The following is a 15,535-nucleotide window of genomic DNA, read 5'->3' on the forward strand; positions in this document are numbered from 1 at the left end:
CAACAACCTCCATTTTTTTCACCAGTTGGCAAAGTGGCCTTAATAAAATAGAATACAAAAATATGTATTGAATACTTACCACATTCCAGGCATTGTGTTAAATGTTTTCATATGTGATATATCACTTAATTCTGACAAGAGTCCTGTAAGCAAGGTGTTATTTTTCCTGCTTTTTACAGATAAAACTTGTCATTTTATCTTCTCTCACCTTGATTCTCCGAACTTCTAGTGCATAGAGATCATGGCATAGAAAAAGAACACTGAGCTAGCTACAAATTAGGAGACCTGGTTCTAGCTCCAGCTCTGTGACTTGCTGTGTGATCTTGAGAAAGTTACATCCTATCTATATGGTTTAGTAACCTTATGTGGGAAATGAGAACGTGAATACTATAGGAAATGGTATATTAGCTCAAACTCCTCTCAAATAAATAAATACATAAATAAATAAATAAATAAATACTTTAAAAGGAGGCTGAGTCTTCTGACAGGTGTGACTTACATTCAAATTTATGCCAAGAAAAGTATATATAAATTATATTTTTGCAAATTGACTCCCAACTTAAAGGCACTTATATGAAGTTGCTACATTAAAGAAAACCTACAGTTAATTCTGCAAATGAGTTGTAGACTCTAGACATAAACTCTTTGAGCTCACATTTTGGCTCTGCTACTTAAAAGCTATGTGACTTTAAGCAGGTTACTTGAAGTCTGTATGCCTCCATTTCCCCATTTCTAACATGTATGTATCTATCATACCCATCTCTAAAGACTATTGTGAGGATTAAGTGAGTTGACATTTATAAAACATACAGAACATGTATTTGGCACATGGTAGCAGGTTAGTATGTATGTTGTGGGACAGAGACTAATGTCTTGACAAAATAAATAGCTTTTACCTTGATGTACCCATTTTGAACATATGGACTTTTTGCATATTAGGTATTTTTAAACGGGACACACCAATATAGTCGTGGGACTCCTATAAACTCAAAGAGAGTTTTAACCTTATTCGCAGGAGAATAAACTAATTACCTCTTATTTATAAGTCCATAAAGTAAAAAAAAATTATTTAAACATAGAGAATGTTATCATATATAAAGTAACTTGTGGCAGTACAAATTTATACAGCTATCGTTAAAATAAATGCAATAGCCCATCATCAAGAGTTTTAAAATATTTAAAATATGTCTTTGTAATTCTAATTATTCTAGCCTACCCAAAGGAAGTCATTCTGAATGAAAAAAAGAATTATTTACCAAGATATGCCTTTTATTTTTAATAGAAAATGTGGGCAAAAGCCTAAATATCCAAAGATAAAGATAGTTATCTGTTATACAGCTATTAAAATGTATATTCAAATCCTAATATAAATTTAAAGCATTAAAAAGTAAACTTGATGATTCTAACTGCATTTTCAATAATAAGCTATATGTAGACCAATAGAAAATAGTACCAGAAAACTAGAAAAATATAAAGTAAAATATTAATAGTTTTAATCTCCAGTCCTTTGGGACAAGAGTATTTTCTGAAATTTGTTTTTTTATTTTATGTTTTTTAAAATTTATTTTAGTCAACATATATTACTTTAAAATAAAAATAAAGAACATACCAAAATAGGCATTGGCAATATTCAAAATATATAGACTTAGTGATGTATCTATTAATGAATATAATGATAGATATATTCGCCACTCTTCTGTAAAAAATTTGGCCATGTTTAAATACACATATGAACAAACAAACACACTTCTCCTTTAAAGAGACTTTCTAGGCAGGAAAAGGAAGCTTGCAAGAGTTTTGAATGCCAGTGTGCCAGGGAACTGTCCACCAGAAAGGTGCTGATAGACACTTAGATCTTGGGTGATTGTGTAAGCACCCTCTGGAGGATGGAAGTCCACAAGGCATTTCTTTTTCCTTTTCCCCCTCTTTCCTCATGTCTCTTCTCTCCTTTCCCATCATCCTGTTGTAGTTCACTTTCTTTCCTTCCATCCTTTCTCTGATTACCTGGTAACTATGGAGATTAGAAGAAATAACACTTGTAAAGCACTTAGGATAGTGTCCAGCCTTTCTGGATACTTAATCAAGCTGATTTTTCTTTCCCTTTACATTTTTAGTAAGAATCCCTTCCTTATTTTAATTCCATCCTCTTCTATTTCCTTCCATTTTAAACTCTTTTTTATTCACATTCTTCTTTCTCTGGGAGAAGCACCATGTAGACAAGATGGAAGTTGCTTTTTACCAGATGATTCCTTGCTTTGAGGGGTGGGGCAGTGTATGACATGTCTACGCATTCATAGTAAAAATATATATCTATATACTTTAAGAACTTTTCTCTGTCCCAATACATCAAACATAATATTAATGGCACCTGATATGGCCTAGGGGCTTGACAGTTTGATTCAGATGAGCTGTTATATTAAGATATGACTCTAGGAGATAGGGGAGCGAGGTTCCCTATGGCAAAAACCTATTTCAATAACAACTTCTTCTCAGTTACAAAAAAAAAAAGGCAAAGCAATAATTGTAGAGAACATTATACTTTACATTAAACTTTTAGAATATTAGGGATAATAACAAATATTCAATCTTTTTTGTTTGCATGTTTTTGCCTTGGAAATGGTGACTGGAAAGGAGACAGTGAAGGGAAGGGGACACACAGAGGCTGTAGATCCCTGCAATGTAGCTATGGGTAAGATAAAAGAAAGAGAAATGATATATTGGCTGACCATTGAATTATACTGCATGTGGAGAAAACATAGTTAAGCAAAGGTAAAGGTTATGCCTATTTTCAGATAATAACACAAAAAACTACTATAAGGGGAAAAAGGTTTCAGAAGGCCTTATTCACCATGGAATTTCCATTCCCATAGCAGCAACGTATGACAATGGCATATGGACTGGGGCAAAAAAAGGACTGATAAAATAGGAAAACTTTCTTCTGAATAACAGTGCTTTGGTTTCTCTTATGACAGACTGATAGGACTGTTAGTTTTCTATACTTCAGAGAAGGGAGTAGGATTATCTCCCTCAATAAACTTGCAATTCCTGGAGGAAAGGAATGGTGCCATACTTGAATTTGTATCTTTAATACCAATCACAGTGCCTGGGATAGAGCCTAGCACAGAAAGACACTTCACATTTATAATCATAAGCCATATAGTCAGCTAACTAAACTGAGTAACAGCCAGGATGCAGCAAGCTGTGGCCCTGGAGATTGCTAAGAAAGTAAAATTATTGTGGGCTTCTTCCTTCAACACTTAAGTTACTCAGTATCCTGTAAGCCATTACTAGGTTTGGGAGAATAAGAATAAACAGTTTAAGTGTTTTTGAACTTAAGTCTGGCCAACATGCAAACATGGTTTCAGACTTCGCATGATAAATATCTTCCCAGAAAGAAAATATCCATCCTAATAATCTTACATTCAAACTTGATGGATAATATTGGAATAAATGCATTTTTGGAGGCACCATATTGGAATCTATATTTCCATGAGTTGTTTTCCCAACAATTATTTAAATTCCACTTTCATTGCTCATAGTCAACTAAAATCCTTATTTTATATTTTTCCATAAATCAACACTGCAATTAATGCAATCATCAACCACATCATTTGACTTTGAGACCATGGAAGACAAGAGTTGTTCACTGCCACATCTCCAGTGTCTAGCATTTATTCATTGCTCAATGAATATTTGTTTATTGAGTAAAACAATATTATCAGTTTTTCAGTAGTTTTCATAAACCCACTGTGTTTTTTTTAATGTTTTATCAATATATAAATTGTTCCTACATTTTATATAAACACTTTGCATAGAGAAAAGAAACCTTAGGAAAAGCAATGATCATGCTCACAGCAAAGAAACAATTTATCAAAATAACAGTGAAAGAAGGTCCTTCTAGAAGTGATGAGCCCTTCTTAATAGAGCTGTAAAAATAACCAAGGCCAAATTAAAGTATCAATCATTTGGTGAATACGTACATACTAAGCACTGCATGTACCTCATTTAAACTATTTTTTACAATGACATAGTAATGTATAAGGCAACAGTTATTACTGCGGCTGTTTTACCTATGAGGAAACTGAGACCTAGAGAAGTCATATATCTAATAAGTGGTACATCTACTTCTAGTTTTGAAACCTAGGCCTATATGATATACAAGTGTATAGTGTATTCTGTTGTCATCCATCAGATAGTCCCCAAGAATTTCACCAGAGAAAGGCAAGAGCAGGAGACTCCACTACTCTTTCCATATCTAAGATTCCAAGGTGGGAGATTTACATCAACCAGTCTATAATTAAGCAACTGTTAAGTATGACTATAATGTAATGACCAATCCCATTATATTGGGCTTATGAATGATCTTATTCAAATACTTGACAAAAGGGAATGGGATAGACCCTCTAAAAGTATTCTTTCATTTTCATGGAGATTTGATTTCTTTTCCATAGAACAATGTCTACCAACACACATGATTTAGGTGCTTGCCTGTATTGACATGGTTCTTCTCTCTCACAAACTGAACTTTTCAAACCAGAGCACCAAAAGTAAGAGAACTTAAAGTAAGTTAAACTAATTTAATTCCCTAGCCTTAAAAAAAGCATGTGTGTAATTTTAACATCATAAAAAAAAAAAAAAACTTCTTTGAAAAGGAGCTTCAAGGGTTGAATGCATATTCAACAACATTTCCACACCAATAGCTTATCCTATTTGATGATTAGCTTGTGTTTAATTTCCCTTGACAAATTATTCACCTTTGTTCATAATCACTTAGTGCTGCAAAGCAATTCTCATAAGTGTATGGGAATGGATTTTAAATAGTAGCCATTGCTAAGGTGCCACTGTAAATACAGTTAGAAGAGTGAGTGGATAGAAGCATGGGGGAGGGTAGCAGGTTATGTGAGGGAGAGGAGCTAATAAGTCAGCTACTGTGCTGTTGATTCACATACATCTTCCTGATAGCAATGAACACAAAAACCTTCAAAAACTCTAAGACCTTTCCAAGGGTTTCAAAAGGAGCATCTAGCTAGTCTTCAGTATGGTCAGTGATTTTTTAATGGACTCTAAGGTACAGTCTACTATATTGAATAAAAAAACATCAATATTTGGCAATAACTTTACCACTAAATGATTTTATAAAAGAATTATTGGAGAATATTAGAGCCAAGGAGGATCACTTCATCCACACCTCTCATCTGATAAGAGATTCTCTAGGCATAATCAGTATAAAACTCACAATTCTGACTCCCCATTTTTCCATTACAGCTACACTTCCTCTGAGCACTATCCATGAAGTTGAATGTCTATGTTTCATTAACTCTACTGCCTAAGGTGCTTACCGGTGTCAAGTCCAGTCACTGGTGTTATCTTTAAGAACAACAGGGATCATGTGATTTCATTCACTTACCAAAGTGAATTTTCAGTTTTTTCAGATCAAGCTCTCTCTCCCCTAAGAATCACCATAGTAGCCACAAAAGTGTTTTATACAAACAGGCCAGACAAACTCACCAGCTTTGCACAATGAAAAGAAGCGAAGGTATGTGTGTCTAGGACTAAGGGGACATGCACTCAGATCATTCATGGGCTAAGACCGCTCATATACCAAATTTCATGCATCTTCCAGTCCACCAACAAAGTTAGAGACAAGGATTAATGAATGGTAGCCTGCTTCAAAACCCTTCAAATCTCTTTCCCTTGGGAAAACTAATCACCTTTAGAAAAATCTGGGCTGGGACAGTTACTCGCTAGAAACTTCACTGATTAATTGTGACACCTCTTGATAACATTTCTGAATGTTGATTTCAAGTGGCTTGTATAAGCTTACAGAAAAGATACACAATTAGGGGCAACATGAGCCCATCTCCAGATTTGCTGTCTAGAATAAAAATAAACTCTTCAGATTTATAAGTGTCAAATTGCAAACTGATACGTTTGATTTCATCTCAAGAGCACATCCACCATCCCAGAAAACCCTGATTGTGGGCCGTTGGGTCCGGGGCTCCAGGCAGTGGTAACCTGTGATGAGTTCAGGAGCTCACAAATGAGCAGCCAGAAACCCAATCACTAACTAAATGTATGACAAGATCCCAAGCACAGAGTCACCTACGGCGCCCCCTTTCCGAGGCGTGATCTGCTCTTGGAACCTCGGTACATTAGAGACCAGGGTCCTGCCACAAAGGAGTTATCAACCCAACATCGGACTCTCTAAAATCCGTGCGCTCTCAAGGCCCCCAAACCCAGCCAGCTCCCAGAAAGGGCAGAGCAAGTCGTAGCTTTTGTCACTCTCCCAACAAGCAGACACATAAACAAACAACAAAAGGAATTGTTAGCTCCCCCAAGGGAGGCAGCATGCATTAAAAAGACATGAACCTCGTCCTACCTTGCATCCAAACATCAACGACAAAGTGTTGTTGGTGCAAGCAACTTTGCAGTGGCAAATCATTGGGGTAAAACAGTCAGGGTCCTTAACAACAGGGGACATTCCTTTCGAGCTGCGGCAGTGGCAGCTCGCTGGGGGACCCGAACACGGTGCTCGCCGCCGGGCACATGGAGTGACAGCCTAGACCGTGCAGCCGCTCCGATAGCTGCCCCCTGCGCCCTGCGCGGCCATCCCGGCGCCTGGGTAGAAGCAACGCGGGCAAGTAACAAGCGTTCGGGGTCTCCCTTCCTTGGGGAATGAGGCGTGGGGGGAGGGACAGAACCGAGAAGGGTTTCCCCCCCTTCTATGGTGAATTTAGGGTGGGTAAAATTTTAAAAAATTAAAAAAAAATACAAAATAAAAATAAAAAGGAGCTAGGCGCTTAGAGGAGGGTTCAAAGGAGGTGGGGCAGTATTAGCATGTAAAAGGATGTGCCCGCCTACTCGCCCCAGTCACACAAGATTGTCATGCGAGCTGAAGGGGGCTGAAATAATTCTCTCTGAAGGAAAAGGAAAAAAAAAAAAAAATACTGCAGCTCCCGATTTGGTAAAAAGCCAGTGGCTTGCTGCAATCCAGAGTCACCGTGGGGAGCGCTGGCCGGGCAAGTGGGGTGGAAGGGAGGGGCCGGCAGAGGAAGGGAGCAAGGTGCTCCCAGCCTAGCTCAGCCCTCGGCGCGCTCTGTGCCACCTAAGAGTCTCTGCGGTTGGTGTAAGAGGGCTCCAGTGTTATGTGACCCGAGGCCACACTGGACCCCTATCGCTAATGCCTCCATAATAGGTGACCTCCGAGGGTGAGCTCTGAAGAAGGGGAGGCCCTTGTGAACCCTGATGAGTGCATCCTCCAGGCTGGCCCTCTGATACCGGTGTGCCTGAGTTGATGGCCCGCAAAGGGATCTGGGGTAGAAGTGTACTGAAAATGATTTTGCTGGGACCCTATGCCCTTGACTTCTGGGTCAGGGAGCTGACTCACCCCCTAGGTGGTAGAATCTTCCTCATAATCAAGTTTTTTTCTGATATAACATTTTTCAAACTTAAAAACAAAGAGTCAGCCCCTTCCCCACCTTGATGTCTTAGAGGCTCAGAAAAGCCCCAGAAGTCTTTATGCTGTTCTGGAAGTATGAATGGCAAGACTGGTGGATATGCTTTACTGGTTTTTTCTTTCTTTTCTTTTTTTTCTTTTTTCTTCCTTTTTAAAGTGAGGCTATCAAAATTGCAAAAGACAAAAAAAAAAAAAAAAAAAATCAGCATGTGGCTGGCCCAGCTGCAAAACTGCTTATTGAAGACCAAAAAATAAAAAAAAATAAAGTTAGGAGGGATGTAGAAGAGTAGGAAGTGGGTAAAACTAGCACCCTTTTGGTGCCACCTGAGTGCCTGGCATTTTGCCTCACAAATGGTTGGAAAGAAAGGATGACATCAGGATTTGAATTAGACTCTGTCACTGGTGCTGAGTGGCTTTGTGTCAATCACTTAACACTGTTTGAGCCTCTGCTTATCTGTGAAGTGATGCTATTAACTCCTACCTTGCAGGGTTGTCATGAAAACTAGACAATAAGGAAATTCCTGTGGTAAGTCCTGGTGGTACCTAGAAGCTCTCTTTACTTACACAGCCTGTCTCATGTCTTAGCCTGAGAGAGAGAGAGAGATTATTGGACACATTTTTCCAGAGGAAGAAACGGGGGCCCTGAGGATATATCACTTGCCCAAGCCACACAGTCAATAAACCATGAAGATGGCTTAAAGCAAACTGACAAGATAGTTTACAAAGCAACATCATGGGAGACTTCACCTATTTCTCCAGAATCATGTTGTCAAGACTCCAGATTTATTTGAGAAGGGTTAGGGCTGTCATATTCACATGAATATGGTAGTTTCAAAAGTCTCTGATTGGGCATTCACCTGAGATCCTGCTTGAAATATACCAGCAAAAGAGTCCTAAATATCTATAGCAAATTCTGCTGGAAACACATCTTCCTAATGCAGTTCCAGGAGAATACCAGATCACTTGAGCTCTATCTAAATTAATGAGCCCCAATACCACTATATGATTCAGACTTATAAGTTCCAATAAGAACAAAAGACCAACTTGCAAATTGTCAAGTCAAATGCAGTGCCCTATAAACTTTCTTTCACCTGCCCATATCCAAAATACCCTCCCCTCTTGTCTCAAGTTAATGGAAACCAAACCTGATTGAATAATTCCTTGGGATTCTTAGGTTCAACTCTATGTTATCATTCCATAGGCCAGGAGGATATCAAGGACTCAACATTTTTACTCAGGCTTCTGGTGAGAGGAATATGGGTACTGCTTACAAAATTAAGACCTCCTGAAGGGAAATGAACATGGAACAAAGTATGAGCAAAGATCCCCATAAAAAGACTGTAAAAGTTGAGGCAAATCTAGTTCTAACTGAAGAAGGGAGCTATCTATGCCTCAGGCTTTGGGAGTCTCATAGTAAGCACAGGAATCCTTACCTTGTCAATTCCCCTATTAGCAGTCAGGACTGATTCCATTTGTTGGGCATCTAGGGGCTGCTGGGGCTCAGGAGGTCTAATATATATGTGCTTAAATATACCAGATCACATTTTAGGATCAGAACTCTGGTCTGGTGCCTTCTGTGAATCCTAAAGTCACATTCACACATTAAGTGTATCCCTTATCATTTTATCCCTTTATGTTACCATAAAATGTGTGATTGTGTGAGCACTTCCACCTACAGAGCATCTATAATTATGGCTGTTTTTCCAAAGGCGAATGGATTCTAAAAAAAAATTGTACAATATTTCCCTTATTCATTAGCCTATAATTTGGATTTCAAACACCCCAAAAGTATTGTATGCTCTATATTGTGATGTTCCAATAATAACTAACACAGTCTTTCCCTAATGAATTACCCAAGCTAAGGCTGACCTCCTATTCTAGGGCAGCATTAAAGGCTGCTATGTTCAAGTTATTTCCCATTTTACAGTTTGTGCTGGTTTAGACTGAGAAAGCCAAAGGCAATATACAAAGAAAAATGTGTATTTCAGTTCTTTAATCTTATTGTTTAAATTTAATCAATGAGAATTCATTTATCTCTATACACACACGTGTATGTGTTTGTATATGTGTGTATGTGTTATATCTGTTCACATGCATCTGACGAAATGCTTTCCTTTAATTCCTGTTTCTCAATAATAGCTCTGGGGTGAATTGAAAAGGGGCAGAAGAAGGGGGGTGTGGTTTCCATGACAATGCATTCCACAGTTACAGCCAGTAACCACTATGGTTAAAAAAAATGAATCACTGTTACCTTAAAATATGAACACACTGCATTATTGGTCTGAAAAGAACTAATTTGGGAGTATTCTGCATGGGGATATACTGCAATATTTTTAGGAGGAGGTATTACTGGGCTGTGCCAGGAGATGATGCACTCATTTTAATAATCAAAATAACCACCCTTAGACATTTCAATGATTTGTAATATTTATAGTTCTAATAATCATCACTTTTTCAAAATTATACATGACAACTATATGCTATTAAAATTTTTTCCTAACGACAACTTTCCTCAAAACTGACTCAAAATCACATCCCTAAAACCAGGATTATCAATAAATATGACCAGGATTCAATTTTAATATTTTGTTATTATTATTACTAATCAGAAATTGAGAAAAGGTAAGAGGCACTACCTATTTACCCTTTTTCCTTTCTCTCTTGAGCCTTTCCATTGCAATTTTTATTAGTTTTAAAGTTTATTTATTTGAGAGTGAGAGAGTGCAAGTACAGGAGGGGAAGAGAGAGATGGAGACAGAGAAAGAATCCCAAGCAAGCACCACACTGTCAGCACAGAGCCCAATGTGGAGCTTGAACTCATGAACCATGAGATCATGACTGGAGCCAAAACAAGAGATTCACCAACTGAGCCACCCCGGCACCCCTCCAAAGCAATTTTTAAAAAGAAGTGTTTCATGTTGGAAGGGAAAAGGGTATATTGTACACCAAGAGTCCTGGTGTTTTTTCTTATTGACTGGATAACTTTTAGCAAGCTACCCAGACTCTCTAAACCCCAATTCCCTTGTCTATCACGATGAAATGGATATACCAGAGTACCTACAAGTTTACCTCCAGTGCTGAATTCTCTGAGTTGCCTTACAAACATAGAATCTTAAGAATAAAAGGAGATTTAACAAGCAATTCCATTCAGTCACCTGTCTTCATTAAACTCTTCTATAGTGCTTACTATTTGATATGCTTGGATAAGTGTTTGCTATGTGCACTATTCTAAATTCATCTATGGGCTGGAGCCAGACCCTACTCTTGAAAGCCCAATTTGTGTACCTCTTTCCAAATCTCCACTCAGTGGCATCATGATAGTAGCTTGGAATCAGCTGTGAAAGAAGAATTTATCCCCATGGAAATTGACAAACATAATGGATCAAAACTTTTCCTCTTCAGAGAAATATTTACCAGCTCTGCTCTGGTTTAGGTACTTTATCTACATTAATTTATTTAATCACCAAACCACTAAATCTTATAAAAAAAGGGAAGTGAATCAGAGAGAGATGTCTCCAGGCTAACAAAATTGGTGTACTAGTTAGCTTAATGAATCAACTAACAAAAAAATTTCCATGGCTTTCGACCACAAAGGTTTATTTCTCCCTTTTGTTACATGTCCTTCACAGCTTGACTAGGACCCTAGCCCATGTTGTTCCATAAAAGAATACCATCTACCAGGGACATGATATTCTCATGACTGAAGGAAAAATGATCAATGGCTGAATATGAAGTGGCTCTTCACATTTCTGCTCAGACATTAAAAACATATCCCTCTTCACATTTTATTGGCCAAGGCAGGTCATATGGTCAAACCTGATGCCAGTCAGGTGGAGAAGGGTAATCCTCTCACTGGGGAGGAGGAGAGAATATTTGTAACAATAACACAGTACATGACATCTGGGTGATACAATTGGAATTTGAACCCAACCCATCTGACCATAGGAGCCAAGTTCTTAAAGTAGGCTATTCTGCCTCTTACAGCTAACACTTCTATTTTTTCATGACTTTCCATAACAGGGTTTATTTAGTACCTCTTTGAGGGAATTCTTCCCATGATTCCTATAAAAAGTGTGGTAGATTAAGATGACATAAGGACTTTGGAGCCAATCAGACACACTAAGTTTTGCTGTGTGATTTCAACCATTATTTTCCTTCCCTTCCCTTCCCTTTCACTGCAAATTGAAGTCCACTTATTTTCACTTAATCTTTTGTAGAGATGTTTTAAAGTAATTAAAATTTTTAGTAAAATTTTAAAGTAAAATTAAAATTAAAATTTTAAATACTTTAAAACATCAATAGGTTTGTAATATAACCTGTATTTTTATTATTGAGGTTTCTCAAATTTGTAAGGTGGAGAGGTCTGTGAATATGCCTTTCTGTCATCAATGACTTTATAGATTAATTGAAGAGACTGCCATGAAATAAAAGCTAACAGTACCTCTTTCCAACAGTAATGAAGTATATATAATTAAGTATTCATAAATGTACTTTAAGTTGTAAGAATTCTTGACCAATCTAGTTAACTTCTCTGAACCATGATTTCCGGTTTTGTAAAATGGTAATAATGCTATAGGATCCCTATATGGCTTAAAAGAGATAATGTATTTCAAAATGCCTGTCACACTTACCTGGTTTTTTCCTAGGCTCTCAGTAAATTGTAAGAGCTTTATGTTAATTTCCTGATTTTATTTTTACGATAAAAATTAACAGGAAAGAATAAACCTATCAGACCTACCCAATATGTATAATATCTTTATACTCAACAGTTCTGACTCTAAACTTTCTTCACAAATTTTAGTCTCCAAAAATTTCCCCTCACACTTTCTCAGCAATTTCAAATCCCTCTTGCTGAGGAACACATACCTGCAATGAAGGTTTGTACTAGCGTTAGACCCCATAAAACTGACTCTAAAATGCATCATGCTTTCCCCATGCCTGCTGACTCTTCATGCTCTGTCATTTCTGATTCCTCCCTTTCTTCTCATTTCTACCCCTAACTATGTGACCCAAACACCCCCAACACCTAGTTGGAAACAATACAATCTTTATTGAGGAAGCTTAGCTCATTGATTCAAAATCAATTTTGACATTTTGTGTTAGCATCAAGCATTTTTGAAATAATGATTGTCCTCACCTTCAGAATAAGGCCAGGCAAAAATTTGCCTTTAAGACTTCTCATCAAGTTCACTTTCACTCTTAAGCACCATTTTGACATAGCAACTCCAAAATATCACCCTCCCACCACCTGGGCAAGTTGCTTCAGTATGAAAATCAAATTAAAAAAAAACAAAAAACAAAAAGAAACAAACAAAAGCACTATTTAGGTCCTGTTCACCAAATTTGATGTCAGTGTTGAAAGAATAAGATTTGAATCTTGGGTTCCAGTCCTAGCTTTTACACTTTGTAACTGAGATAATCAGTTGACCTCTTTGACAGTTAATTTTCCCATCCATTAAAAAAAAGGATAGGTTGTTAAATAAAACACCTCAGAGGGGTCCAATGAGGATTAAGTAAAATATATATTTTTCTATGCAAATAGAAAAAATATTATTAAAAATAAATGCTAAGTACAAATGCAAAGTTTGATGTGGAAATAATTTTAAAGTACTATCAGGAACAAACCATTTGAAAGTACTCATTACTCCAATGCCAGAGATAATTAACTGTAGTATTTTAGAAGACACAGCTCCAATAACATCACAATAAAACTGTATTCAAACTATATTCAATAGTGTAGGCTGTTTTTGAAAAAAATATACCTTTGGTACCTATTCTTGCTTTTAGACAAAAATCTGTATACAAAAATGCCATTAATGATGCCATAGTATTTTCAATATTTCATGGCATGTTTCACAAGTCACTTCTTGTTACAGTTCGAGAATATTTCTTACTTCAATATTATGAAAAAAATTGAAACATTCTTATAGGAAAATATTGGCACATATGTATAACAAAATTATTTGGCTTAAAGTTACAGATAAGGAATTCTTAGTGCAAAGAGCATGAATATTCAAAAATTGTTAATGTGTAATAGTCAATTTATGCTTGTATGAATTTAAATTTTCACTAAAAATCCCATGGGACTCATTTTTATTCTCCATAAGTATCTTATACATGATACCTGAGCAAAATTCTGTTCCATTTTGATTTGTCTCAAGATGTTATTTTTATTTTATTTGGTCATTTTATTGGGTTTTTACATGACAGTTTAGCTGAGTATAAGTTCTAGGTTGCCAGCTTATTTCTCCAAGTATTCTGAAGAATAAATCTAGTCATCCTTTTTTGTAATTGCTCGGTTTTTCACACTGACCAATTTTGTTCATTGTTTTGGAGATTCACTCCAATGTAATTAGATATGAAATTCACTTTCTGTATCCTGTTTACGTTTTTTTGTAATGGCCATATCTAAGGATTCATATCTTTAATCAATTACAAAATGAATCCAAGGACTCATGTCTTTAATCAATTATAAAAAAAAATGTGAAGTCATACCACTATGCATTTTTTCTCTCCATGTTCTCTTATCCTTTTTTTTTTTTTAATTTTGATTATACATATATTTCCTTTTCTTTTATATCCATTATTTCTTTGGCTGCTTGTGCTACACTGTGGGTAATTTCCTCAGAAATCTTTCCACGTACTAATTCTGTCTTTAGTTCTTTAAAACATTTATTTTGTTTTTAACTTATTATTATACTTTTCAGTTATAAAAGCTCTATTGTTTTTTATTGAGATATGACTGAATTATAAAGTTGTACAAGTTTAAAGAGTACAATATGTTGATTTGATATACTTACACACTGCTAAATGGTTACCACCATAGCATTAGCTAACACTTCTGTCATCTCACATTAATTGCCACTTCTTTTTTGTGGGGAGAACATTTAAGATCTACTCTCTTAGTAACTCTCAAATATATAATACAGTATTGTTAACTATAATCACCATGTTGTACATTAGATCCCCATGACTTATTTATCTTATTACTAAAATTTCATGCCTTTTCATCAATATATCTCCATTTCCACTATTCCTCAGCCTCTGGTAATCACCATTCTACTCTCTGTTTCTATGAGTTTGGCTTTTTTAGATTCCATGTATAGTTATATCATACAGTACTTGTTTATCTCTGACTTATTTCACTTAGCATGATGTCCTCAAGGTTGATCCATATTGCTGCAAATGTCAAGATTTATTTCTTTTTTATGGCTGAATAATATACCATTGTATATACTACATCTTTATCCATCTGTTGATGGACATTCAGCTCGTTTCCCTAACATCTCCACCAACAGTACATAAGGATAACTTTTTCTCTACATCCTCACTAACACTTGTTATCTCGTCTTTTTGATGACAGCCATTCTAACAGGTGTGATGTGATATCTCATTGTGGTTCTTACTTGCATTTCCCTGATGATTAATGATAATGAGCACTTTTTCATGTTCCTGTTCCCCATCTGTATGTCTTCTCTGGTAATATGTCTACACAGCTCTTCTGCCCACTTTTAATTACAATTTTTTGAGTTTGGGGGCTTTTTTGCTATTGAGTTATATAAGTTCTTTATATATTTTGCGTATTAAACCCTTATGTACATATATGATTTGCAAATATTTCTCCCTTTCTAGAGATTGACTTTTCTTTTTGTTGACTGTTTCTTTTGCTGACCTGGCACATATTATTAATGAATGCTTAACAATATTTGTTCATTCATTCATTCTTTAATTCATTCATTCATTATATACCAAATCAAGCCAAGAAACTTATTTCATATATCCGTCAAACACAGCAAAATTCCTATGAAATGACTAATTCTATTTTTATACTGTGTTTGTCCATCTGTGAAACAATGGCAAATTGTTCATTGTCAAAAAATATATACTAAATAGAAGTTAACTTTGAAAGCAGCAATTCATGGATAGACTGTCAAAAACATGGCTCATTTTAAATGGCTTTATATTGCCACTGTGCTTTACTACTACAAATAGATTTTCCTTATCAGCCTCCTTTCATCTAAACAATAGATGGTTCTTCAAGCTGCAAGAGCTAAATGAGGTGACTTACTTACCCTGAAG

The 15,535-nt window shown here is 36.2% G+C and overlaps 1 protein-coding gene across 18 annotated transcripts in view; it reads right to left on the minus strand.

The window, feature by feature from the left end:
- DLG2 (discs large MAGUK scaffold protein 2) overlaps positions 1-15,535 on the minus strand; it is a 2,072,859-nt gene that overhangs the window by 1,200,981 nt on the left and 856,343 nt on the right. For 2 of the 18 annotated variants that reach the window (XM_019450194.2, XM_019450192.2), the window contains exon 1: positions 6,380-6,914. The exons of 15 other annotated variants lie outside the window; for them this stretch is intronic. In XM_019450194.2, coding sequence (XP_019305739.1) covers positions 6,380-6,481 — 102 coding nt within the window. In that variant the 5' untranslated portion in view covers positions 6,482-6,914. Of the gene's footprint in view, positions 1-6,379; positions 6,915-15,535 lie in introns of those variants that run through there. One more of the 18 variants, XM_053900135.1, reaches the window with a different exon arrangement.

This window comes from Panthera pardus, unplaced genomic scaffold (assembly GCF_024362965.1).
Source record: "Panthera pardus isolate Hobbes unplaced genomic scaffold, ASM2436296v1 HiC_scaffold_12, whole genome shotgun sequence".
NCBI classification, from domain to species: domain Eukaryota; kingdom Metazoa; phylum Chordata; class Mammalia; order Carnivora; family Felidae; genus Panthera; species Panthera pardus.